At 39.6% G+C, this 27,867-nt stretch overlaps 4 protein-coding genes across 4 annotated transcripts; 2 read left to right on the top strand and 2 right to left on the bottom strand.

Moving 5' to 3' along the window:
- Window positions 1–452: 452 nt before the first annotated feature.
- tra2a (transformer 2 alpha homolog) lies at window positions 453–7,482 on the bottom strand. The gene is made up of 9 exons (XM_029514572.1): window positions 7,330–7,482; window positions 5,825–5,958; window positions 5,447–5,612; window positions 4,724–4,777; window positions 2,955–3,143; window positions 2,290–2,405; window positions 1,892–2,008; window positions 1,739–1,809; window positions 453–1,543 (listed from the first exon to the last, which is right to left on the bottom strand). Exons 1-9 carry the CDS (start codon window positions 7,363–7,365, stop codon window positions 1,533–1,535), a joined length of 894 nt encoding a protein of 297 aa, XP_029370432.1. The 5' UTR covers window positions 7,366–7,482; the 3' UTR covers window positions 453–1,532.
- A 329-nt stretch (window positions 7,483–7,811) lies between these two features.
- Window positions 7,812–14,099, bottom strand: ccdc126 (coiled-coil domain containing 126). Its single transcript, XM_029514952.1, has 4 exons — window positions 13,749–14,099; window positions 12,275–12,321; window positions 11,167–11,822; window positions 7,812–11,028 (listed from the first exon to the last, which is right to left on the bottom strand). Exons 3-4 carry the CDS (start codon window positions 11,402–11,404, stop codon window positions 10,823–10,825), a joined length of 444 nt encoding a protein of 147 aa, XP_029370812.1. The 5' UTR covers window positions 11,405–11,822; window positions 12,275–12,321; window positions 13,749–14,099; the 3' UTR covers window positions 7,812–10,822.
- Window positions 14,100–14,485: 386 nt separating this feature from the next.
- fam221a (family with sequence similarity 221 member A) lies at window positions 14,486–15,707 on the top strand. Its single transcript, XM_029514840.1, has 5 exons — window positions 14,486–14,550; window positions 14,782–14,955; window positions 15,042–15,232; window positions 15,349–15,422; window positions 15,543–15,707. Exons 1-5 carry the CDS (start codon window positions 14,486–14,488, stop codon window positions 15,705–15,707), a joined length of 669 nt encoding a protein of 222 aa, XP_029370700.1.
- Window positions 15,708–25,589: 9,882 nt separating this feature from the next.
- Window positions 25,590–26,866, top strand: npy (neuropeptide Y). Its single transcript, XM_029513820.1, has 3 exons — window positions 25,590–25,777; window positions 26,669–26,758; window positions 26,845–26,866. The coding sequence occupies exons 1-3, from the start codon at window positions 25,590–25,592 to the stop codon at window positions 26,864–26,866; spliced, it is 300 nt and encodes a 99-aa protein (XP_029369680.1).
- Window positions 26,867–27,867: the final 1,001 nt, after the last annotated feature.

Genomic DNA, 27,867 nt, shown 5'->3' with positions numbered 1-27,867 from the left:
CCCCATGACTTGTCAGGAGTGATTATTAACCCCATCTGAATGGAGTGCCTTATTATTAGGGTGAAGGTCTACTGATGAAGAGGCCTCTGTCAGGTCTACCTTTGTGACTAAGCCACTCAGCTGAAAGATGTGATTTCCCATCAAATATCTAAACTTGTATTGCTTTGGGACACCAAGTGACTTTGATGTTGCGTTGATGCAGTCTTGAGAGTATGTGTTTAAGGCAGGACAATTTGATGGACAGAGCTCACTCTCTGTCTTCTTTCCATGATGCTAACCACACATTTTATGTCTTTAAATAAATGCTTTATATCTTTGTTCAGGTGACTTGTGGGAAAGTTGTGTTTTAATTAGCACCATAATGAAGCTTGAGCAAAGCAGAAGTTATTGTTTTTCCTGCAAATATGTTATAGAAAAAGGTCTCTCTCACATAGCAACACAATACTCCGAAATACCTTTCTTGCATATGAAATTTTATCTTTTGCAACAAAAACACATCAAATAAAAGCTCGGTAAAAAGTCCTGTGTAGCATGTTGTCCTTTGTGTAGCCTGAATGAGAAAAAGCTCGAACTTTTTACAGAATCTATTCTTTCAACAAGTGGCTCTGGATCAACCACTTGAAATTTGTGTGAGCAGAATGTCATCATGCACAACATCTTGGAGTTGGTCTTATTCTGTGAGCATCTACCAGCTCATTTTCCCACTTCACCCACTCAACTTACAGTATTGCCTCCCACCTATACAACCAAAGCCTAACTTCAATTTCATGCATATCAAGTCAGAAAAACACCTTACAAACTTTGGAGTTTTCACAGTTATATTTCCATACAAAGAAACAACAGTAAGAAATGCAATACATAAAACTCTCTGGAGAAATTGGAATTAGTTCTTCAACTAAATTGAAAAAAAAAAAAAAAGAAGAAGAATGTGAGCAGAGAATCATCCACCGATAACATGGCAGCACTTTATTTTACAGTACCATTTCACCTGCTACACTTACCAGTAACTCATTTAGTGCTTGGTAACACTGAGGTTTATCAAATTTGTTATTGCCACCCTACATATACAGACTTGATTCTTATATTTTCTTACTTAATACAGGATATAAAATTGAATGTATCTGACATCACCTGAAACCCAGTTTCCTTCCCCATCATTAAGATATTAACAATGATTGAGGGGGTGTCGGAATAATTAAAAATTCACTAAGCATTGCTTAACACAATAAATGTATCACTGGTGCAAAAAAATAAGGTGGAAGGACGGCTGTAAGTCCAAGAATGAAGCAACACAAACCAGTGGTTGCTAAGTTCTTTGCTCACATTCAAGATGGATGAGTGAGAAACATCTAAAGAAATTAAGACATCTATTGCATGTAAACAAGAACTATTTCAAACTCAAGAGTTCTGTTGATATGCTAGTTCAAAATGTTCCCCCTTAAAAAAAAAACAATCAAACAAAAAACCCCAACATCTTGATATGTCACACACCATCAATTATTGGAGGGAAGATGAACACTGAAAGACGTAACTTAGTATCGTCCTGCAAAAAGAAAATATAAAATTAGTATTAGAGGCAGTTAATTATTAATACAATCAATCTTTTATTCTACCATTGTGTAAGGTACATAAATCCTTAATTATACAAACTAGCAGCAGTCTAGTCTCATGTTTGAAGAAAGTACAATAGTTGCAGTTGGGCAAGCTTCCTATTGTACGCAGTTGTCTCCAAACTTACGTGGGCTGTAGGAGCGAGACCGTGATCGAGACCTGTATCGACTGTAGTAGGGTGATGGAGAGCGCCTACGACTGCAAAGAAAAACAAAATTTAATCCATGTTCTCTCACGGAGGAACAGAACATTGACTTTGTGCTCACAAATTATAACTCACCTGTACCTATAGTCATACTCATCATATCTTTCATAGCGATCGTAGCCACGGTCATAGTACGAGTCTCTTCCTCTCCTACTGCTACCACCACCTCCACCTCCACCCCCACCACCATTGCTGTTAAAATATAGAGAAACATGGGTTGTGACTTTCAGGTATCTTTTTCTTGTGTGTAAGGAAACAGCAAATTCAGCATGAACAGATACAAATCTCCAATTTAGTTTCAAGAAAGGACAGACAGATACAAGTGTGACATCGGAACATTACACTATGCCAGTTGTTCACTTCTGAAAGCTCAAATGCAGATTCATGCTTCTCAAGGAATTCAACCATGCCATGTAAATCAAGCACTGCACAATAAACTGGTATGTCAGACTTGACATTAGTGCTGAACTTACTGAGTTGGTCTGCCCATGTAGATTCCTGGTGTTGGGGTATGGGGACGTTTAGTTATGGAATAATCTACTCTGATCCGCCTCCCATCCAGCTCCATACCATTGGCCCGCTCCATTGCCTTGGGAGCACAAGTCAAAGATGTTATCAAATTAGTGCAAGTGCTTTGCAAATAATATTTAATTCACAACAACCCACCTATATCTCTCTCACACACACACACCACTTGGTAAGGTGAGGGATATTGAGAGAAGGCAGACACCTAGTGGTGTACTGATGCAATTACATCTGAATAAATTGTAAACAAAAGACAAAAACCCAACAGGTGGCCTTATCCAAAGTGAAGGACCTTTGAACCTGTATGTACTACAGCTATGAAAACAAACTGATGAATAGTTTCTCGTTGCCAGTGCCTATACATGGATATGAAACTAATGAAAAGTCAGCCAAAAGTGGCAACACTAGGTTAGGGTTAGTTTTGACAATACTACAAATAGATCTCACTTACTAGTTCTCATACCAAACTACAAACCATTTTTTACAATAGGCATAAGATCAGTTAGTTCATTTGGCCCTTACATAGAATGATATAAAGTAATAGAGTCTCTAGGACCGGGACTAAAGCGCACAACCTATCTGGCTAATACGCAAGCACCGGCAACTCGCATACCTCTTTGGAGTCCTCCAGTCTCTCAAAGTAAACAAAGGCAAAGCCACGGGAGCGACCAGTGCGCTGATCGTACACAACATTGACACCAGCCAAAGGACCATAGCGTGAAAACACCTCCCTCAGGTCACGCTCAGTGGTGTACAGACTCAAGCCAAACACCCCCAAACATGTGCTGGGGTCAGGGTTTGCCTAGAAGAGTCAACAATTAAGGTCAGCATTGATGGCACAGCCAGCTGCATCTCCCTGAGGTTATACACACAAAATCCAAACAAAACATGATTTATTGTGTGTGTGGGGCAACCATTTTCATGTGTAATGAATGCAATGGGCACACAACACACTGTACAGCAGAGGTTTTTAACTCTGGTCCTGGGGAGCTATTGACCTGTATGTTTTGGAATCTAAAACATGCAGGTCATCTAAAAATTAGATGTGGCTCCTGACCAGACCTCAGCAGAGCTTGATGATGAGCTGATCATGTGAATCAGGTGTGCTGGAGCAGAAAACATCAAAAAAAATGCTGGACAGTAGCTCTCCAGGACCAGAGTTGGAGACCTCTGGTGTAGAGGCATTTCTTTCCAAAACTCAAAAACAGAAAACAACTTGGAACTAACATCTAATAATGCATTAATTTTTTTTGTTTCATATTTGGTTTTTCACAGTTTCAGGTGAAAATACCCGCCCAACTACATTGGATGTGTATTCACACTGGTTTACAACTTAGTTATTCCTAAAAAGGTATGACTGCGTGCTAATTTTTACAATGGGGTACTAAAACATTTTTAAGCATCTCTAGTTGTACAAATGAAAAACAACAACAACAACAACAACAGAAAAAAAATGCTCAGTGGGCAAACTATGACAGCTTTAATAACCCCTTAAACTGCTTTCAAAAATATGTCCTGAGAAAATCTATACACAGCAAAAAACACAATGCATTTGTCATCTACTTTGAACATTTCTGCTTTATGTTATCACATGGGCCTCTACATGGCTACAAAAATATTTTTGACCTTTCACACAACTGGTCCGACATGGTGCTGAGGGAGAACGGCCATTTAATAAGAATCTATGCCTGCTGGGAGATGACCAAAATATATTAATTCTACGCTGCATTTACAATAATTATTTTAAGCATAAACATATTCATTATCTCCTGCGTTGATCAATAGTTAAACATCAGTGTATCCATGTACTAAATGTTTCCCCTTCCCTTCAGTTGATGGCTGAAAAGCTTTGATGTTGTCAAAGAACAAATGAAGTCACTAAACCTAGTGACATGTCTTACATGCTGTTGGTGTAAAGCTACATGTCTTTACACCAACAGTATGTAGCAAGGTATATTACATTAAACATTTATATATTGTCATGAGGAAAAACATGTACCACATTATAATTAAAATACATTAAAAAATACATATACACACATGCACTAACTGAATGTTGCTGCTAACAAATTATATTGGCGCAATAAAATGAATATAAAATCACTGAATTACCAATCATGTTCCATAGCCTAAATACAGAAGGGCAATTTTGCACTTTCGTAGGTCATCTAATGAACATTGCAGATATGAAACTCAATGTCATTTTGGTTTTAGAATTTCCCCTATTTTCTGTATATACTAAGTTTTATTTTCTTTCCACAAGTTATTTTGATAGTTAACCTCTACAGCCATCATGCTGTCCTACACTGGGAGCAGCACCTTTCACCCACACACAAACATTACATTGCTGTTTCCCCAAAATATGTCAGAAGGTCCACATACCCTAACATCAGCATCACCGCCATGACTGTATGCTTCTTTTGTGAAGTCATGGCTCTGTTGATATAATGAAAGGAGGGCGAAGGTTAATGAAAGGGGTTATTAAATGTCAGAGTGGTTTCCCACAGCATTTACCACAGTCTTCTGGAAAGTTATTTGCTCACAAACAAAACAAAAAACAAAAGAAAGTACATGAGCCTCACTTAATACTGAGTATTGCTTAAATCACCAAATCATTGTAAATCCATTCTTTAACAATTTAAATCCTTTTGCAAAACTTTGTGTGTAATTGATTAAAATCGTAGCCAGTTTATCTCCTTAGTGAATGTAATACAAAGAAAACATACTTAAATAATGATATTAGAAAGAGGAAACGGTTTGGGAATGATAAGCTAATGACTGAAAACTTGCAACACGTTTTAACTCGCAGTGCATCTACTTGCGTGCAATGTTTTTTAAACTAACAAGTATGAATTTGGTGTGAAAAAGTGGCTCTAAGATTTTGAGAGTGACAATTTTTTATTTAACCTATTAAGAAAAAGGTCATGCACTATATTCAAATCCCTAACAATGGTGGGCTAAATTATTCAATAAGATAATCATATCCATGCCACGACATGTCAAAATGTTAGTACTAAGACTTTGAAAATAGGTGAGGGGATACAGAAAAATGCTCTTGATATTTCCTGTGTTCTTCTTTGTATCTTTAGAGTTTGTCAAACTCACCCTGCTGCCAGTATGACGGCGCCGGTTGGACATTGGGGAAGTACTTTGGCTCCTCCTACGGCGGTATTCAGGGCTGTAAGAACGAGAGCGGGACTTCCTCCGATGGGAATAAGACCGAGAGCGGGAGCGGCTATAGCGGCGGTTTGAGTGCCGCTTAGAATGAGATCTGAAAAGTATCAAATAAAAGAAAAGTGGTATTAAATTTTATGATACAACAGGGGGGACAGTTATAAGTGACATAAAAGAGTAGGAAGGCAAGTGAGTTAAAGTTTTCAAAGCAACTGTACAACATTTTATCCATCAATGACCATTTGTTTGTTTGCAATAAGATGTGATTGCAACACCAAATAGGGCCATAACAAAATAGAAAAAACATACCTAGATTTTGACCGAGAGCGGGATCTGGACTCAGACCGTTTGGAGGCCTGGGATGGACTCGGGGAGCCGGACCTGCTCTCCGACTTGACCCGAGCTGGACTCCCACGATCCGATTTAGATGGGGACCGTGACCCCTATTGCCACAGCAGGAAGTTAACAATCTTCTCATTCATTTCTTTCTTTCCACAGAAACATAGAATATGTTGCACACATAGATGGACCTGTCTAAAATGTACAGCTTATATACTGTGAAGGAAAAGGTTAGTAATCTTATAGTTTCAATATATAAATATTTGGTGTACAATGTGGCATGTCATTAACTTTATATAACAAATGTACATGACAGGTCTATTTCCATGTCCGCCTGGGCCATCAAGGGAAAAATAAAACATGCATTTCTATGTTACAGAAAGAGAGCATAGCAAAGAAAAGACAAATGTGACACAAACAGTATATTTACTTAACCTAGAGAAACATTCATTCTTCCAGATTCTTTACACGCTAGTCCCTTCTCTCAGGATTTCTATCCTTCTTCATTCTTCTTTTTTCAGTTTTCTTATTTTCTGATTCCAGGTCTGTTTTTCCTCTCTTCACCCAAACTGACACCAGTTTCATTTTAGCCATTACACTGCAAGCGCTTCTATCTGAAACCATTCTTCCGTCACATTTTCTCCCTTTCCACTTCTATGTTCTGCTCTGTACATGTTTTCATTAGCCTTCTTTTATCTTGAAAATTTTCTTCATCATTCTTGGATAAAACTCTTCAAATCCTTCACGAACAATAACCTTAATGAAAAAAGAACATTCAATAAAATTAAGATCATAGGTTTAAGAAAATGAAAGACTCTTGAAATGAGAAAACACTGAATGCAGTACAATTACATAAATATTTAATATTCCAGAATGTAAATGACAACAATTTCAATCATATGGTTACAATAAATATATTAGTGTATGTGCTTTAGCATTATTTCAGATTGCGGAAATTCGAGTGTGAAAGCAGGGAAGGAAGAGTGGCTTAGGACTACATCCAATATACTTACATAACACACAAAACTAAAACCCAGGTGAAGGAAGCGCAATAATAATAATAATTATTATTATTATTATAACGATTTCGGCGATAACAGCGATGTCCGAACAAGTTAAAGCAAAGGCACAAAGAACCAGGTCGTTTTCCTCCTTCAACGTCGCCAGCAGCTGGTGAGTGAAGCCTCAAGTGCTGGAAACGTTGGGGGAGTACGGGCGAAGCAGTCTGGTTAACAGAGCGGGAACTGATCATGTAAAATACTTTCGATTTCACAGTCGACCGGAGGCGGACGCCCTCCTTCAAACACAGCAGAGGTTGGCCGACAGAGCGCGCAACGTCGACGTTCGGCCATTAATGTAGAATTAGCTTAAATTTACATTAGCAAGCGGCGTATTCTCCTACAGTGCCCTTTAAGGAGCAGCCACACGGAAGACGGAAAAAAAAGGGAAGAAAGGGAGATATTTGGCCGACTTACCCGCGCCTCGCAGTTTCCGTCCTCGATGTCACTCATTGTTCAGTATAGCTAACACGAACGTATTTCTTAGACGAACAACCCGCTCCGGGCTCCTACTCATCTACTCCTGGCTGGTTGCTAGGAAGAAGATGGCGCGTGAAGTGGGTGGTATGTTTGTGTGCCGCAGAGTCTGACGTCATCTCCCTTCTCGTCGCTCACGCCCACTTTGAGAAAAAAAAAAAAAAAAAAAAAAACTAACTAAAAACCCAAGGCGTCCTTGAACGTCTCATAACACAATGGAAGCTCATTTAGAGAGTATTAAAATATAACAACAGGATGAAAATCACTGCATTACAAATAGAAGTTCTGCATTTAAAACCCTTACGGGTAAAATGGCTTGCCATGGATGATGTTACATTTGGTGTTATAGTTACTCAAATAATATTAAAGAAATATATTCTTGAAGCATTTAAATGATTGCACAGTCCTGGATCATGAAAAATATTTTATCAAAAGAGCACAGTTTTACATGTATGAGAGCTACGACTACTTTATTAGCAGATGTAGATGGAGAGATGAATGAATAACTAGAATAAAAGACCAACTTCAGGTTTAATATTGTACCTAAGTAAATGTATTCTATTACTTTTGTCGTTGATAAACCACAATTTCACTGGTAGATGATAATGTCAAGTTGCTCAGAAACTGAAGGTGGGGGTCAATAAAAACAGAAATTAATATATCTTCATACATCTTCACACTTGTTCATAAACACACATAGAGGATAAAACCAAGGGGTTAACATTTATATAGAACCACATAAAGCTGGATTCTTTGTAAGGCACATAATAACTACATCTCCAAAATAAGATAGGCATATTTCTCATCAAATTTATTTATAGATATTAAATAAAAGGTAGCTATTTTTTCATGAGGTCAATTTTTTTAGTAAAGCTATCTCACAACAGCTGACTGGTTCACCATCTTTTCTAGTTTTGCATTATGAGGCAAAGGTCAATAAATTCAGTCTAGTGACCTATTTCATAGTAGGTCAGCAACATTCAGAAACAAAGTAATAATCCCTAGTAATCAAATTTCAGTCTTCCTCTCACATTGCCTTTGTCTTGCACAATCCCCAAGTAATTGGGGATTGGTGAAAATACTGTGCCTTTTTTGTGGCCGGACAAAAAATTGAAATAAGCAATGCGATAAGCAAATTAAAGATTTTCTACCTCTTGCCAGGACACGGTGACGGTATTTTGCTGGCATTTCAAAATAATGCAGAAACCATACTCAGTATTCATTCTGGAAGAATGACTATTGAAAAGCATAAAATACAGCTCAGAGTTGGATGAGCCCAGTATTTTAAGAAAACTTCTAAAGTCACAGTGCAACATAAACCCTGAAGATGTGTAAGCAGAAGGTCAGTCATGTTAATAGCACTACGGGGCTAAATACTGACCACACGGTACATTCAATCTGTTCCACATCTAAATCAAAACATCTCCTAACACCGGACATGGTAAGCATTTCGTTACAACTGAAACAAATTACACAGGCTAATTTTTACAGTAGAGGATAGACATTGTCCCATAATGTTCTGCTTAACCCCAAATTGTTTTGCAGCAATTACAAAACATTCTGATGGAGTGCAAATAACATTCTTTGGATTATCTCTTACAGTTACATTATCCTTAAAATCATTACACGTGTAAGCTAAAAAAAAAAAGGATCTTATTCATTTGTTGCAACTGCACCAGCAAAAACCTGAAATGTTGCTATTCCTAACTATAATGGCTGTGCTGTTCAGTGCAGCATTTTGATATGTTGAAGCAGTTCTGTAATTATCTTTACAATATAGGCGTGTATGAGTATGTACAGTGGGTACAGAAAGCATTCTTAAAGCTTTCACTTTTTTACATGTTAAAATCATTTAAGTTGATTTTATTCCTCATTAATGTACACACAGGACCCCATTTTGACAGAAAAAGAGAGAAATTTTTGCGAATTTATTTAAGAACAAAACCTGAAACATCACATGGCCTTAAGTATTCAGACTCTTTGCTGTGATACTTATATATTTAACTCGGGTGCTGTCCATTTCTTCTAATCATCCTTGAGATGGTTCTACACCTTCATTGGAGTCCATTCATTCATCTATCTTCAACCGCTTATCCATTACCAGGTCACAGGGGTGCTGGAGCCAATCCCAGCTCATATGGCAGTCACAGGGAGAATATGCCAACTCCACACAGAAAGGCCCTAGGCCCAGGAACTGAACCCACAACCTTACTGTGATGCAACAGCGCTATCCACTATGCTGCCATGCTGCCCATTGGAGTCCAGCTATGTTTAATTAAATTGGTTGATGACTTGATGAGGAAAGGCGCACACCTGTCTATATAAAGACCTTACAGCTCAGAGTGCATGTCAGCACAAATGAGGTTGAGGTTGAAGGAACTACCGAAAGAGCGCAGAGACAGAATTGTGGCAAGGCGCAGATTTGGCCAAGGTTATAAAAGAACTTCTGCTGCACTTAATGTTCCTAAGAGCACAGTGGCCAGCTGGCCATCCGGCCAAACTGAGACATCAGGGGAGAGTGCTCAGGACCTCAGACTGGGCCAAAGGTTCACCTTCCAACAAGACAATGAGCCTAAGCACACAGCTAAAATAACGAAGGAGTAGCTTCAGAACAACTCTGTGAATGTTCTTGAATGGCCCAGGCAGAGCCCTGACGTAAACCCAATTGAGCATCTCTGGAGAAACTTGAATATGGCTGTCCACCAACATTCACCATCCAACCTGACAGAACTTGAGAGGATCTGGAGAGGATCTGCAAGGAACAATGGCAGGGAATCCCCAAATCCAGGTGTGAAAAACATGTTGCATCATTCCCAAGAATACACATGGCTGTATTAACTCAAAAGGGTGCTTCTACTCAGTACTGAGCAAAGGGTCTGAAAACTTGTGACCATGTGATATTTCAGTTTTTGTTCTTTAATAAGTTTGCAACAGTGTCTACATTTTGGTGTTTTGTTTTGTTTTTTTGTCAATATGGGGTGCCGTGTGCACATTAATGAGGAAAAATTTAACCTAAATGATTTTAGCAAATGGCTGCAATATAACAGAGTGAAAACTGAGAAAGTGTGAATACTTTCCGTGCCCAGAGATTAAATTCTAGTTCTAAGTTTCTCTTTGCATTTGTTTGAAGCTTCAAGGTTCAAATATTGTGTTACAAAAAATGCTAATATGTAAGCAGAATAAAACCAACAATGAAAAGATAAAAATTCATTGGACAGTTTTGCTTAAAAAACAAAAAACAAAAATAAATATCAGCATATGATAAGACGGAGCATGAAAAAGTCCATTCTCTTCTAAAATGCATCCCAAATTTAACGTTTCTGGATGTCCATTTTCTTCCCTATTGCTTTCAATTATCTGATGTTATTACATCATTGATCAATGCTGGAAACGTGTGATGTGCTAAAAACAAAAATTTGATTCTCTATCAAGGCTATGCTCCTTGATGTGGCCGTGGCCTAATAGGCATGTGTGGGTGAAGGCGGGATGTCCCTGGGTGGCTGGAGGCCAGGACGCCCCCTGCTGTGTGGGAAATGTTAGTGGAGGAGGCATTGACTACCAATTCGATTTTCCCCTCCAGCTTGACCAGCCGTGTCAGGATGTCATCCAGCAGCACAGCTATAGTCCTCTTCAGATCAGCTGTGTGTGCATAAGCGGAGAGAAAGAAAGTACAAGGAAGAAAATAAATGCTTTTAAGCAGCAGTGAAACAGGAAAAGCGTATACAGTATTAACCAAGGGTAATGTGCATTACTCCACACATATTTTTAACTATTTACCATAGCCAGCCATAGAGGTTCCTTGAGGCCCTCCTGGTGAATTCTGGTTCTCCTCTGTCAGGACCTTGACATATCGTCGGCTGAGCTCCAGGATCTGCTCACGTAGCTCAGCGCTGCTCTGATGTCGAGGCTGTTGCACAGTGTAGCGCAGCAGCATAAGGCCCCATGCCAGGCCAAATAACAGCAACAGCATACTCAGCTTCTGGGACATGTTCCTCCTCAGGAGTACACCCAGCATGGTACTGGGGGCAGTGAAGAAGAGGGGGCACTACAGAGATCTGATCTGAGGCTGATGGTCCTGTTTGGACTCGTTGATTACTGCCTGCAAGGAACTTCTTTCCTTTGCTGTCCTTATCCAGAGAAAGGTCAGAAACTAAAGTCCACTACAACGCATCCCTTGAGCTAGTATGGATTAAGTGTGTTGCTCAAGTAAGGAGGAGGAATCTCTCAAACCACTAGAGCTTCCTGGCTCTCCTCAAGTTTGACAAAGTTATTGAATAATGGCAGATGGCAGGAAGTTGATCAAGACAGAAGCTGTTGCTGAAAGGCACCAAGAATCAAGGCGTTTTGAGAAGGTTCTGTGGTTTCATGATTTCAGAGACCAAATCATGAATGCACCCAGAGCCTTCAGGGAGGGGATCAGCAGACATTGTTGACTATGTTGGAAAGGTCAACCAAGACAGACAGACAGACAGGAGGAAAAAAAAAAGCCACATTATTATCAAATTTCCTGTAATAATTCAGCAAAGATAATATGAACTGGGCAAAGAATCTGACTCTCTGCAGATTTAAAACCATTTAGGCATCATTTATGTAGCGTGTCTATGTTAACTCATACTAGCCTTAGTGCCCTGCTGAGAATTGTGGCTTTTAATGAGAATGACTGTGGTGGATTTCTTAGTGGATAAAAGTAGTATTTTCTAATACAATTGTATGTGATAGATGAAGAACAAATTCCCTTCATCATTATTGGAGAAGTGCTGATAGCCACATTAAAGTGGTTTTCTAGACTATTTAGCTATTATAAAACAAGATTTATTTGCTACTTTGGGTCAGGGTATACAATTGCAAATCTTTATAAGCCACCTCAGTGCAGAAACCTGATTACCAGTTTAGATTTCCTGGGCCCCATTTTCCAGCTTCAGATAAGAGAAGCTGCAAGAGACAGAAACATAAAAGGCATTCAGTCTCTATTCCCATCTCCACAGTGGTTATTAGACTAACAAACAGCCCAAAAGTCCACTGTGCACATGCAGGAGAAAGTAGATGGCCATTTCTCAGTTTACACAACTTTGTCATCAAGTTCATTCTCTGTGCTCTCCCTTGGGTGTGGGAGTGTTACTATTGAGGTCTAAGCTTGGCCAATGACCGAGGGAAATAATAAAGAATAAATTATTAAAATACAAGTTTAGGAACATTTCACAGTGTCTATCAATGCACATACACACTTCCTGTGATCTGAACATGACCTGGGTGGGTCAGAGTTGAAAGCAGCATGAGAGTAACAGAAACTAGACAAAAAGCTAAACATATTTCACCAGTTGGATGCACCCTTTTCTCTCAACAAACCTAACAAACGGTTTTGGCTTGCCCTTCCAACCACAAAGCATTTATGCCACTTAATAAAAATATCAACAACACATTAACAAGACTGATTTTAGCATTTGTCAAAGTGCCTGCTGTTTCCAAGAAAAAGAACACCATCGAACCAGCACAGCTATCTCAAAGACAGGCAACTGCACAAACGGTACATGATGGCAGGAAGCCTACACACAGCCAAGAGCCCATTATATTTTAAGGTTAACTTATTACTCTCTGGGGCTTGCATTGTCAGAAAGATAAGGATGAGTTGTGTCAGCGACCAAGCGAGACTAGATAAGAATTTAGGATGTATCTTTGCCTCACGTTTCACTTAGTTGCTCATATTCATCTCAGGCTTGGCACTTGTTTAAAATATGGAGAGCTTTGGCTTTCTAATACTGACCTGTCTTCACTGTCAGACTGAGCCACTCACCTGACCCTGTCATTGCTCCATGGAAAGACGCAGCATTCAGACAATGATTGTTCCACTTGTTTAAAAATAGCGTTTCTAACGGGATGATTGACCGGGGTAAGGCAGACATTACTAGACCAAGTAACTAATCTAGTGTTTGAATACTGACCCCAGCAGCAACAGCTGGTAGACTCAGCGACAGGATGAAGCTGAAGCTCAAACTAAATAATGACATTATTATTGTGGAAGAAGTGGTAACACGTGTGATGACATCCCAGTAACTAGGATGTACGATAACTTAGCTACCGTGTTGACACCCTGAATTCATAATGATAAACACACCACATCAAGCCAAAAACAGATCTAGCCACGAAGGAGGGAAGGATGTACTCTGAGACTTAATTTCAATACTTTTTACTTATGTTTTCTTTTTATTAACTGTTAGCAGCTAACGGGCTATTTCCAACTCCAGTAACATTTCATGTTAGCTCGCCACGTTAGCTCGGCCACACTCAAACATAGCAGTCATCGAGAAGGAAAAGCATTATCTGCAAATGTAGTGTTTCCAGGTAAGAACCAAAAAAATTACCGCGGTGGGGTGGCTTCAAAAGTCTCTTGAGGCTGAAGCAGGAACTACCCGGCTTCAGTGAAGCGAGGACGCGACGACTGTGAGCTCAGCTGCTAGCCCTGGCTGACACTGAATGATGCTTGTTGTATGACAGCCCGGGGCTGTTGTCGCTGTCGCTGGGGGAAACAGTCTGCCCCCTACGTTAAAAACAAAAAGTTAGCTGTTGTGCCTCACGTCGACATCTTTTCCGACGGGAAGTCGACTCTTTCTGTCCACGTTCTCAAAAAATGACGCGGTCATTGCAAACGAAAGTCGGCAGCTAAGATTTCAAGCATGCAGCCCAAGAGCAACGGTGCAGACTGTCATGGTTGTCCTGAACGTCTACTAAGTGCGTCATTACCGCGGCATCATGGGAAATGTATTCATATTCCACAAAGTCGCAACACCCGGAAGCCAACAGCCAAAACATAGCATAATAATGTACAAAATGTTAGCTTAGCTACAAAGCAAAAGAAATTATCAACTACAACCTGCTTTATTTTTTTCGTTTCCATTTTATCTCCCTCCAAGTGTGTTTGAGTGTATTTAATGGTAACTGTCATTTATTTATCCTTTTCTTGCAGTTTATTTTGCGATCGTTAGGGGGACGTCTACATCGATTTCCATAGCAACCTGGTAACCCAGCAAGCTGGAGGTAAACAAATGTTGTTTGCTCTGTAACACCAAAGCCCATAGCTATCAATTCTGGGTTTCTGACAATGGAGAAAATCTGCCTTGATCAATCAGCTTTAAAAGCAGTTGATGAGTACTGGGAGTACAGAAGGTTTGTCTCAACTTTGGATACTTTTAAAATAGATCTTTCCTGACGACTGCCTAATCTCTTGGGTAAGACCCAACAGTACACAACAGCTAATGCTAACATGGAATAAGACTTTGGTGCATGTGTACATATATCCATTAATAGTAAGTGTCCACCTGTGCATTTATATGTGAATACTTGCTATGTCTGCTGGGAACAATCTTTACTGTATGTAAGGGTGTTTATCGTTTCAAGGATTGTGGGTGATGATGACGGAGGTACCCCATTCACACCTGAGCAATATGAGGAATACAAAAAGAGGGTGCTCCCTCAGCGACTGAAAAACAGGTTGTATGTGAGCTTTGGGGTGCCAGACGGTATCGACTGTAAACTCATTGGTCCTGAGACAGAGTGCTTCTGCGCACATAGGCAAGTCATTACACCATGGAACATTAAATGCTAATTTCTTCTTCCAGATAGATGAATGCAGGAATATATGTGTGAGCCCCATCTAGGTACAAGCAACATAAGACTGACTTTGAAGTGATTCCCCCTGAGCGGCCCCTGTCCCTCCCATGCCAGGTTAGGGGATGTCATTGTTCTGCCTATGAGTATGTTCCTCGAAATGGGCCAAACCCTGTCCGCTGCAGGTGTAAACACTTACCACAGGATCACAGTAAAGCTACTGGCCACTTGTGCATGAAGTGTGAGTCTTAAACCACCATGATTATAGATGGCTGTAGTTCACTGCAGCCCTTAGTCACTTCAACATATGTTCCAGATGATTTTCAAATACTTGTTTCCTGAAAATGTATTTTTCAGGCAATTCCTGCACTGGATTTCAGAGCACCTACATCTGTGGCTGTGGCCAGCCCTGCTCTGCTCACCAGACTCTGGTAGGAGAGCCTAACAATGAATGTAGGCTCTTGCCAGACTAATACAAGAAGAAATTCTCTTCAGACAAAAAGTTGCACCCTTCGCATACTTTGAATTCAAATCACATTATTCTTTTTCAGATTGAGACAAAACCTGAGAGGGAGGCACGGTTTCAGCCAGTAGGTAGAGATGTCCCTTATGCTGCCATGGGTGGCCTGACAGGATTCAGCTCCCTTTTGGATGGCTACTTTGCACTAGGGGGCTGTGGCTCAGGTACCTTGAAGCCTATACACCTTGACTTGTAGAGTCAGTGATCTGTTGGTCCAGCCTTTGTAACATATCTGGATCAGAGCAGAGGTATGTGCATACACTGGCTGAAAGGTGAAGAAAGTTCCCTCAAGAAGCATGTGAGGGCAGCAAAGAGCAGCGCAGCTTCATTGAATGAACAAAGCTGCAGAGTAGGGATTTATTTTGTTCGTGAGTGTACAGGAGTGTTTTACCAGAATACATTTGTGGTAGACCTGTAAGGATAAAACAGACATCTTTAATATTGTTAGGATATTGATGAGGTTTTAAGCTACAGTTTGGAATAATGTTGTCGGCTGCTTAGTTAGTTTCAAACTAATAATGTGTCCCTAAACCTTTGAGAGGTAATTTTCATCTGATATGACAACCATGTTAATTAAATTAATTCAATATGCAACATTAATCACACATTTTATTCAGCCATGTGTAATTAATCATGCATGATTTAATATTATGTTGACTGATTAATCGCAAATGTGACCTTTACTTCCCATTCATATGCTGAGATAGAAGACTGATAAGTCTCTTTCAAATATCATGTGATTCAGGTCCTGGTGCAGGTAGTTCAAAGAGCATGTTGTGTATATTTACTTTAAACACACTCTATCTGTGAGATGCACAACATTCTCTGTTGGTGCCCATCAAATTGGATTTCCCAAAACTCTGCTGTATCTTTTCCAGATCAAGACAGTGAAGTGCTGCCAGCAAAGAAGCTTAGCAACCAAACATCCACTAAAGTATCAAGCTCTGTAAAAAAAGAGACCAAAAAATATTAAAATGTCTCTCTCTAAGTCCATCTGCTAAATCAAGTTTTTGCAAATCAAAGAAATCACACATCTGCTGATATGCATTCTAGATCAGATCACAATCTTTATTGTCACTGTGACATTGAAACATTGCATAACAAAATTGAAATCTACTCTGCAATACTTTAAACTAATTTTGTTTTTCTAGTGTCTGCTGCTTTTGTGTAATCAGCGGTAGCAATTAAACTCCACCTCTCAATGAACCAATCATCCGACTGACCTCTATGTGCTCCATAAATGTGTCAGTTTACACATCTTACCTTTGTGGAATTGATGTTTTTTTTATGACAGAATGCCACCCACTCACCATGTCACCAAAATAACACCAGAACCATGGAGCTATGTGCTGATGAACACAGTTTTTAATTTTCAGACAGATGTAGAGTCTTTGGTTGATTAATCCCATTTCTCATGGCAGATCAGTAGTCATGAGAGCTGATTTAATCCATGCAATGAATGGAGATTGAAGCAGGTCATGTTTGTATATTGGTGGCCCCATTTCCAGCATCTTTAAGTAAGAAATAGAATTAACAGGGGTCTAAATGAGAATTCACTCCCACTCGAATGCTCCAACTGTAGGGATGGCAAGTCAGACTAGATCAGTATCCACAGTGATGTTGGCAAATGCTTCTCAAGTCACCTGTGTTGTAATGTAACTATTACCCGAGGGAACATGGGGTGCACGTGTGCCTTCCTGTGTGTGTTAGTAAACAGAACAGGTGCTCTTAAGGAAGAGAAAGTAGGCTTATGCCTAAAGTATGCCGTAGACGCACCCGAGTCCCATCTGTAACCTGACACTTCAGATTCATCGTGTATCTGCCATGACCATGGCATCAGGTTTTCAGAAGATAAAGTATGTACACACACAACCACCACCACACCCAGACCATCAACCAATCTTGTTTCCCCTTCGCTACTCAAAAGAGCTTTGTTGAGTTTTTCAGTGAAGCATCACTTCAGAAACACTCGATCTGTTTCCACAGCTTACTCCTGGACATTTTCCTCCTAGGCAGTGGGATGGGGAGAAGAAGAGCAAAAACCCAATTAATTGAGGGGTAAAGGCTGGGCACAATTACAATTTAGGTTAAGTACCTCTCCATGGCAACCCTGTCTATGAGACTACAGGTCATTTACTTCATGGTCATTGGCTGTTGGGGATGACTTCAACACTTCCCTTATCCCCATGGAAACCACACCCAGCTTGACTGACAGTTCTGACACCACAAATCAGGAGGTGAGCATGCAAGATTAAATTGGCAATTACTGCCCAAAGAAACACTTAATTACCCTGGTGACAGTTACGGTAGGCACGCACCAAGTTAACCAAAGATGAAGAATTCCCTCCCTTAATTTCCCCACAGGCAGGTACAGACGGTTTACAAAATGGTAACAAAAACTTAAAGAGGCACAACAGGCTGACGGGTGCTGATAGATCACTTGTGATTGTCAAGATAGATTCTCAACCAGATGCTACTGAGAGAAAAATAGATGCATCTTCAAATAAAATTTCCAAAATGCAAATAAGAAGGACAAGGACGTCCTCTAGCTCCTTATGTTGTGCATGCGCTGTAGTCTCCAGCCTTCTAGGACTTTTACACAAATGAGTTGATCAACACACATCAGTCATCTAATATCTTTGCTTTAATTCCTTTATTTTTCCTTAAAGTAGCTTAGTAACCGAGTAGTTTGGATTTTCAGCCTGCACCTGATGTTTTGACTCACTTTCACTGCTCTCATTAACAATATTTTGGAATTTGGCACTAGTGAAAGGGATTGAAGTCTCAGTACACCTGCCCAGCTTCACATGTTCGTCAGTCAATGTTAGCAGATAATTAGTGAACACAATATAACCAAATATTTCCCCAAAGAGTTTCCAGAGAGTAAAATCAGATTTTAAGGCAACAAATCTGTCAGATTTACTAATGTTATTCCCACTGCAGGATTTGTAAATAGTTCACTGCCATGTTTGTTAATAAGTTGAAGTTGCTTTTTCAGATAGTTTCTGTAATTAGTGACAAAAATCACAAAAGTAAATTGAAAAACATTAAAACATTAGAAACAAGCCCAACACCTCTATGTTGAATTAAAATTAAAATTAATTACATAATGCATCTCCAAGCATTTCAATCATCAACTTATCAATTTTCACTGCTTCAAATTGTCCTCTTTGCTCCAAGTGTCTCTTCTGATTATCCCAAAAATCAAGCTGTTTTCTGTTCAGGCCACATCTTGGCATACAGCTCGTTCTGTTTCTAAGAAGAATCAGAAACCCATCTCATCTGACACCTCCTAGAGATGTCACACGCTTTATAACTTTGACTCATTTTGTGTGCAATTATATGTCTGTGAGCGTGCTGTCTCGCTTTTGTGAAAGAAACAGAGGGAAACTGACAATGCAGTGACTTCATAGGGGCTCTCCTTCAATAACCCCCTGTGTTAACAGGCAAGTCATGAAAAGCAGATTTAGCTTTTTCACCAAGCACTTTGTTAATGAACAGAAAGGGATGTTGTATATAATTATATAATTTTGTACATCTACACTTTAATGTCCAGGTTTTAAGGTTTTGTGTTGTAAAAGAACCAAGCCAATAGCAAATAGCAGCAGGATCTCCATGTAACAATATGTCAAATGTCCTGGGCTCAATGTTATTATAAAATTTAGGGATGGGATCTATTTAACACATTATCAAAGCATTTCATTTAAAGGGTAGCTAAATTCTTAAAAATTGCACCTAAATACATCACTATGACTTATCAGGGAAATAAAAATGAGTTTATCATCAGTGGCCTTTGAGGGCTGGTTGTAGAGTTTCAGACCCAAATAAATAATTGATTTTCGACACATTAAGACGCTGTTCAACATTTTAAGAAGGATGCTCTTTAATTTTTACAAAGGGCAGGCACTTTTTCTGTCCATTATATGACTGTTATCAGTGGCAAGTTGCCTTAGGTTATCTTAAACTGGGGAAAAGGGTCAGCTTTTAGCTGGGACTATGCAATTGTAATCTGCCAAACAGCACAGAGTCATGTTTCTCAGTGGAGTCCATTTGATTGATGGAGCTCTTTATTCACCAGAAACAAACAGCTAGCATGACAGATTTTTCTCTCAAAGTGAAACATTTTCTTTTCAGAGAATACTTTTAAAGCTTCTTATTCAAGCAAACAAAGTATCACATGAATATGACTCTTCAGAGTTTCCAGTTTCCAGGCAATGCTGCTGGGTACAGCTTAATGTGTCACTGACAGACAGACATTCAAATCGCTTTGTGCAATGGTCAAAGATTCCAAATCTTAACAACTGGTGTTAATTTAAAGAATTGCATATCGATAATAGTTGTGTTGCATGGTTCTTACTAAAATGTGTCTGCAGTGTTTAATTGCTGCTGCGAAACGAAAGCATGAGTCTGCTCCTTTTGTGCCACTGCTTATTATGTGAGAAATTTTGCCCCAACCAACTACTTAAACATTAACATTAAAACTGGAAATAACTTTAATGAGCAGGATAAATATTTGGACACACTCAATGACTGACTGACAGCCATGCAAAAAAATATGTTCTTTCATGAATGAAGCACACACTTGAGAATTGATGCTTTTAACCGCTTTCTACTGCATTAGGTGGACTGCTCAAATCATACATTTCCCCTCCATTATCACCCTACTTGTCTGAGCCCTGAACATAGCATGGTCTCTAATGTGCTTGTAATTTATTTAACCCAGCTGCACCAGCGCTTATCACATTAACTTTTGAGACCAAGTGTTGTCGAAAGTGTATTTGGCAGACAAATTCTAATATAGAACCACAACAGTGACGTGATTTAGGAAACTGTGACGTCTTTCTTTATTTGCGCTAAATGTTTTCTGTTTGAACATGCTTAAATTATTTTTATTAGTCATTGTTTACCGGAGAACGTAATCAAGGTAATCATACGTAATCAACGTTATTTTTAACTTATGCTCTTGCTATGATATCAAAAAAGATAGCATAATCATATGAAAGCATGAATTTGTGTGGGTGTGTATGTTTGTGTAGCACCTGAACCCATTTATATCCCTTAACATTTATTATTTTGCGGTCCAATAAACACACTGACAATTTGACGTAGCACTGACACATCCAGACTTTGATCTAACGTAGGTCATGACTGTTATTAAACCAAAGTTTTGTGCCCGTTTGACGTTGTCCCAACTTTCATCAGTTTTCCCAATGTTAAGGCTCGGCACTCTGATCTGCACACCTGAGCCGAACTAACCTCTCGCAGCTTGGTAGCTTGACCCTCTGTGTTTCTGTCAATCAAAACACCTTATATGAGGTTTCTCTTGACGTGGTGTTTGTACTGCTTTCACCCCAGGAGCAGATGTGGCAGAAACACATTTATATAAACACACAGATCTGAGACGACAGCAAGGAACATTGAGAAAAGAGGTAAAGACAGGTCAATTAAAACATTGAGACTAGATGTGGTGACTCTTACAGCTGTGGGAGCTTAATTAAAGTGACAGGAGAACAAATGAGAAAATGACTACGAACATTAATTTCTCCTTAATTTCCTTACTGAGCAGCTGTCACCATTGTGCATACTCTGAACTGAAAATTCAGAAAAGCATGTGTTCTCTGAGATGTTATATGGTTTAGTAATTGCTTGCAAAGGCTGTCAATTCATGTCAAAGTCAAAAGAAAGCCGAACAATTTGGGAACATGCTTCTTTGAATTGTTGATTGCTAGCAGCGCAGAGAAGTGGAGAGCAGGAACATCTTTGGTGGTAGACCAGCACAGGGAAAACAATCTAATTATTCATATTCAGGCATTCATGCACTGAACCAGTGTTAAAGCTGAGATTTCAGTTTCCTCTAACATCAACATTGTAACTTAACAGAACCAACACAATGTAAAGCATCCACTAAAGGTAATATCAATACCTCCTGACTCAAATAACCTTCAGAGTTAAACTGCAGCCCACAAAAGAGAACAAGGAGCTGCCAGTGCCCTAACTAATAGTACTCCACAGTTACCAGGAGTAACAGATTGTCACCATAACACAATAGTGGAGTCAAAAGCCGCAATTAAGGTGTCAGAGTTGTGTGTAAAAAAATAACCAAGGTTGTGTGGGATTTAGCCTGTTTTCATTTCTCCTCCTGGAGAAATAGTGAATAGTGTGATTCAAAGCAGCAGAAAATGATTGGCCTTTTCATGCATTCAAATTTTCAGAGAGAAGTTTTTTTGTCCAAACCAGGAGGCTGATGAGAGGAGAAGGGAAAAACATTTTTAAACACCTTTTTCTCTAATAGACTCACTCTCCACAGTCTGACACTGTCAAACCAAGCTACAACAGTTACTTCAGGTTACTTTCTGCTAAATTCAGAGCAGCAAGAAATTATTGTTCTAATAATTACAGTTACATTGATTGATATGATTAAAATTAACAAATGAGACTGTATTGGAGATGATTGTTTATTGTTTCCATGTTGATTGTTATTTTTCTAAAAACCACTGATATTTCTGGTGCTGGTGTTAATAAAAATTTGCCCCATATCACCTCTGAGCCCCACTCTCATGGTCCAGTTATCATTTGTCTCCTAGATGAATGCCATCCTCTTACTATTACTAACCCTCAAAAATCCATCAAATTTCCTTCTGAATCTGACCCAGTTAAGCCATTTCAATCATGGAAGATACTGTAAATATTTAATCAATAGAACACAGGCTGAGACTGACACTATATGTGAGAAAATGTCTCAAAATCTTAAATAACCTCAGCGTCCTAAATTCATTTAGTTAATTACCGTCTTACCGTTTTCATATTTTTAACACAATTTTAGCAAAATACTTGGAAGGATGTAACTCAATCACTCAGTGATGGAATGGGCCCCAGGCCTGGTTGCTCATATTGAAGATATAAATTTTTAAAGAGAAGTCACAAAATAATGTTTTTAAAGTTAAATATTTTCGAAACTAACTGAGCACATTAAGCTATGAGAAACATTCCTTAGATAGAAGTGCATTTTGTATTACTAGGGACAATGGGAGCTGATTTCTGCCTTTTCATGGGATTGGGTTAAAGAGGGGCTTTTGGCCAGCTCTGTGAGAACTACTTTGAGCTAACTTTTGTTTTCATTTTGCACAAGATAAATTAAATATGACATTAATACAAGTACTGTATATTCAATACAGAAGCTGCAATGTGCGATTTATTATTAATTATATTTATGTATCAAAATGAAATGTGCTAATTCACCAATGTTAAGCTAAGCGCTTCTTTTCCATCTGACTGTTTCAAGGCTGTTGACTCCTGCTAGCATGAGTGGTGTTTAAGACGGTGAAGTGCGACTCTAAAGAACTGCATTTGCCAATGCATTTGTCCTAATCCACTGTGTGACACGCACATTTAGTTTGGGATTTAACAACTAGGTTGCAAACTTTTGTGTTCCACCTCAGGATGAAATGAAGGATCTGCAAGAGCAATGTGAGAAAACTAAAATAAATATTATTTTGTGTTGGAACCATTTAAAATCAGCGGTGCCCATTTCTGTGTTGTTCTGTGTGCTGTGAGACCATGAAGAGATGCAGTTCATCTGGAACAGTATTTAGATGAGTCAGTCAGCATTGAACCCAACAAAACATTCCCCAGCAACTAAGTGTGTAGTGGTGACAACAAGTATGATGGATCCACGGATTCATTGAAGGTTTTTTTCCACATTTCCCGCTCTGTAGTCTTGAACTGAAAACACAACTATTGGATGGATGAATGTGCCAATTTGTATGGTTATCTATGATGCTGAGACCATTAATCACCCTTTTCCTCCGAGGTTATGAGTTGCTCAACATGCTGATTGGATTTCCATGATCATGATCACTTTGAGCTAGTAAACATTAGCTCACAAATTGTAATAACGTCCTGCTTTCTGCAACATGAGCCTCGGTTGTCCATCAGAGTTTCTCAGGCCTATGGGAAATGTAGTCATCAATTAACTAAAGGTGCATGTGACCTGCAGGGAAACCCACGAACACACAAAGAAAACAGGCCACCTCCTCACAGAAAGGCCCCAGGCCAATTAGCATGTTAGCATGTTCATTTCGGATGAAATATCTTCAGCGTTAGCTCAGCCTGCATCCTGATTGTTAGCATGTTAGTTCTGTCACTGTGAGCATGTTGTCTCGGCAGCTAAATGAAATCAGCAGTGTGCCTAGGTACAGTCTCACAAAGCTGCAAATGTGGCTCAGATGAATGTCCCAACATGACCCATTCTGTTTTAGCCTCGGTGATTGCTGGGTTTGAGTGAACAGGAGGCACATTTGGTTCAATCCTAGAACATCACATGTATCTCAGGCACCCGAGATGATGCACTGAAACCGACTGACCTCTTAGCTTTGTCCTCATGCTTCATGCATCTATTCCATTCACATGTCAGACACTCACACAGGTAATAGCTGTTTGCTTAAAAAAGTGTTCTACCTATTGAAGTAAGTGACTGAGTGTGCATGTATCCCCTGAAGAGGACTAGAAGGACTAATTCCTGCCTGTGCTCATCCTGACTCGGTCATGATTTTGTGTTTCATATTCTCTCACTTGTGTCTCATTCCTCATCTTCCTCTTGACATCCGGTATTACACAAAAAGCCCTTAACACATGCTCTGTGCAACTTAAAAAGCAGCTTTGCTGAAGAATATCGACTTTGATAGATTATATGGCTGCGAGTTGGTGTACAAAAGGATTATGAATAGGAGGTAAATGAAGCACTTGACGATACAGATTCATTTGAAGCTCTATTTGGGTTTCCTTATTAAGTGGGTGTCTTGGAGATTGGGCTCTTCTTTGGATGACGTGTCTCGATATTCACATTTACGCTTTTTGTTCAAGTTGAGTGTCCCAGTCTCTCTTTCCATCTGATGGAATGAACTACAAAATGAAATTAGTGGACTGATTCAGATAAACAGCGTGCCAAAAAAGCAGCCGTGAACACGAGTCTGTGTGAGATCTTTTTATTGCACATCACCCGAGGCGTCGTCACAGGAGCTTTTGAGAAGAAGGCTGCCAGTTGAAGATTGATTTGAAGTTCTCCCATCTCTGCTATTCTTTTGTGACTTCAGATGGGCTCATTGATCTCATTATGCAGAAGAATCACCAGTTGATTGTGAAATCATCTTATACTGACTTTCTCATATAGTCTCATAAACACCAAAACATCACACGATATGCTTGTATGTGCCAATATGTCTGACAATGTTTGAATGCAACAGTTACAATGAGGCTCTATGTGGCAGATGGGTGTGTGTTATATGTTTGTTTGCAGACACACTTACATTTGAAACATATAATGTAATGTTTGTCATATTGAGTTATACTGGATGGACAACTTACATTTATTTCTATTTCCAAGGGGGATAATACATGTCAGAGTTATTACAGTCAATAATAAAAGTTCTCCATTATCCATGCAATGTTTTCCCGGTGACATGGATTGTCTTGTTCGTTATCCTTAAACGTAATTGTAAAAACTGGATTTAAAAAAAAAACGACCATATTTACTCCCTCTGCGTCTCATGGAAACAGTACTTAATAACTCATTCTATTTTTAGTTTTCAATGTTTTCATGTAATTGGGAGGGGGCCGTAAAAAATAAAAGATTTCAATGACAGCGCGAGTTGTGACGCGCACACGAGGAAAGGGAGAGACTTGAGCTCAGCGGCCGCAGCTATGACGCGTTTGGCGCACACAGATATAAAACCGAGCGCGCACTTCGAGTCGAGAAGAGCAGAAGAGACGCTTCAGGACAGCGTGCAAACCTCCTGTAACCTACTGTGAATTGTAAGTATCTCGATATCTTATTCACAAAATTACTGAAATGAAATTTTAAACTTGTCTAAAGTCTGACTTTTGGAATTATTGGAGTCTTGCGTTCAACATTGTGCCTGCATTTTTATTCTAATTAGATATATTGGACTCAAAGCACAGTAAATTGTAAAAAAAAATAAAATAAGATAAAATAACTAAATTAAAAGAGAGAGAGTGGGAATGTAAAGCAAGGCGTCCAGTGGTGTGACATTGAGCATCGGTTTCCACACTGCTCTGCCAGATGCAGCCGAACTTGGTGAGCTGGCTGGGGACTGCGGGGTTCCTGCTGTGGGCGCTGCTCTGCCTGGGCGCCCTGACCGAAGGATACCCGGTGAAGCCGGACAACCCCGGAGAGGACGCCCCGGCGGAGGAACTGGCCAAATACTACTCAGCCCTGAGACACTACATCAACCTCATCACAAGACAGAGGTAGGTGGACACATTACAAGACCCCAAAAAAAAACACAGCAGTGTTTACATACATTTAGGTTCAGTTTGATTTAAAGGACTAAGAGTAAAATTTTTCCTCTTCATGGAAATAAATTGATAAACCTCTCTGTCCACTGACCAAAATATTGTATTGTATTCCTGTCAACTTCTCTTTATTCTATCCATGATTCAATGTCAAATAAGATGAGAAATCAGCTTCAAGGTTTAGTGTTTCTTCAAAATGCTCTTCTACTTTCACTTTTTCTAATAAATTATTAACACCTTGCAATTTCTAAGTTGTAATTAATAGAAAGTGTCAGTATTATGGTTGTACCTGACAATACACTGATAAAATGTGCGTCGGGGTTGGTGTGTGTCCATCAGTCCACTTTTCCTCGTTGGGGCTCCAGTCTGAATCAGGACTGCACATTCTCTTTCACCTCTTACAGAATAAGGGACACCTGCTGCCCTGTTACCAGCTGCTTAAAAAAGAAAACAAACGGCTCCCAAAGACAGCATACTCATGTTAAATCACCCGTGGCTTTCAGCTTTCTTCTGAATGTCAGGGACTTGGTTGCCGCTGCAGGGGTTTAGCCGCTCCTGGGGGACAAGCACGACGGCATAGCTTATCATCTGACAGACAGAAAGGAAAATATGACCACTTGCGATGCACCTCCTGTCATTGCCTGCTGTTTTTTTTTTTTTTACTGAGTTCGTAAATGGGCATATAATACAAAGACATGTGGAGCAATATAGCAAGTCATTTGTATTTTTGTGACTACTTAAATAAAGTTCCTTGTTTTCGATCTTTTTGTTTCATTTGACTGGTGAAAGCTCAAACTTCGCCTCAATTTGACAGTAAGGCTAATAACACTTTTTCTTTTGTCCCAGGTATGGGAAGAGATCCAGCCCTGAGATTCTGGACACACTGGTCTCTGAGCTGCTGTTAAAGGAAAGCACAGACACACTTCCACAGTCGAGGTAAATGTGTCTGTTGTGGGCTGCTGTCACAGTGAACACAACTTTTTGTTTTGGCTGACCTCAAATCTTTGCTCCTGCCTCAGCAGATACGACCCATCTGTGTGGTGATGCTGCCACCATTGTTGGCTCCATACTGCCACTGCCCCGCCGCTGCTGACATTCTGACCTCTACGCATCTGTTACTCAGCACCCTCCTACAGCAAAATACCACCCTGCCTCTGCCTCTTTCATCGCCATGAGCCGCCATGTATATTTAACTTCTTCTCCTTAACCAGCTCTTGTCCAAACTGCTTATAGTATGTGCCATAAAATTGTAAATAGTTGGTTCAGAGTTATCATTTGTGAAACATTCATGTAAAGTGGAGGAGGGGCATGCCGATTGTATTGTATAATTGTGCTATTAAAGATTAATTGTTTGAAGGAATGTATTTCTAGCATTCGTTTCATGTTTTAGAAAATTTATTCACTAAATTGAGGAAAACACTGCAAAGTTGTGCAATTTTCCAGACTGTGTTCAACAGATTCTAAGGCAAAAGTGGCATGATTAATAGTTTAAGCCAACTTAGATCACTAGTCCTGGTTGCCAATATGACATTTCAAATACTGCTTGCATGACATCTTCCCTCATGATGAGTTCAAGTTTGGACTTGATTACCCACATCTCACCTCCCAGCTGAAACCAGCTAATGTTGCTCTACGAGAACAGACCATGAGACAAGTGCAGGAAAAGCACATTTTAACAAGGTTGAATGAGCATGAGTGGTCCAGTAGAGGCCTCTATATGGTCAGAAAACAGAAGTCAAATGGAGTTGCAAATTGTGTGGCTATTGGCGCTCTCTTGTGGCGAGAAGGATAAGCACCCACTCTGAAAACAAATGAAGGGAATAGAGACATTTTTGGGAGAATTATAGCAATTATACAAGTGGTTAGTTTGCTGTAACCTGTCATCAACTCAGTCCAAATCTAGCAGCTATGAGACGCTGCAGAGATAGGAGTGAAGTAGGCCTACTCCTGCTTGACTTAGGTGGTAGGCGGTCAAACATTTGACCAGCAGCTTGGAAGTAGTTAACAGGTAACTGCAGTAGACCAGGCCTATTCACAATCTTATG

Source organism: Echeneis naucrates, chromosome 11, assembly GCF_900963305.1.
Source record: "Echeneis naucrates chromosome 11, fEcheNa1.1, whole genome shotgun sequence".
Taxonomy (NCBI): Eukaryota; Metazoa; Chordata; class Actinopteri; order Carangiformes; family Echeneidae; genus Echeneis; species Echeneis naucrates.
This window is presented reverse-complemented; position numbering and strand designations above follow the sequence as displayed.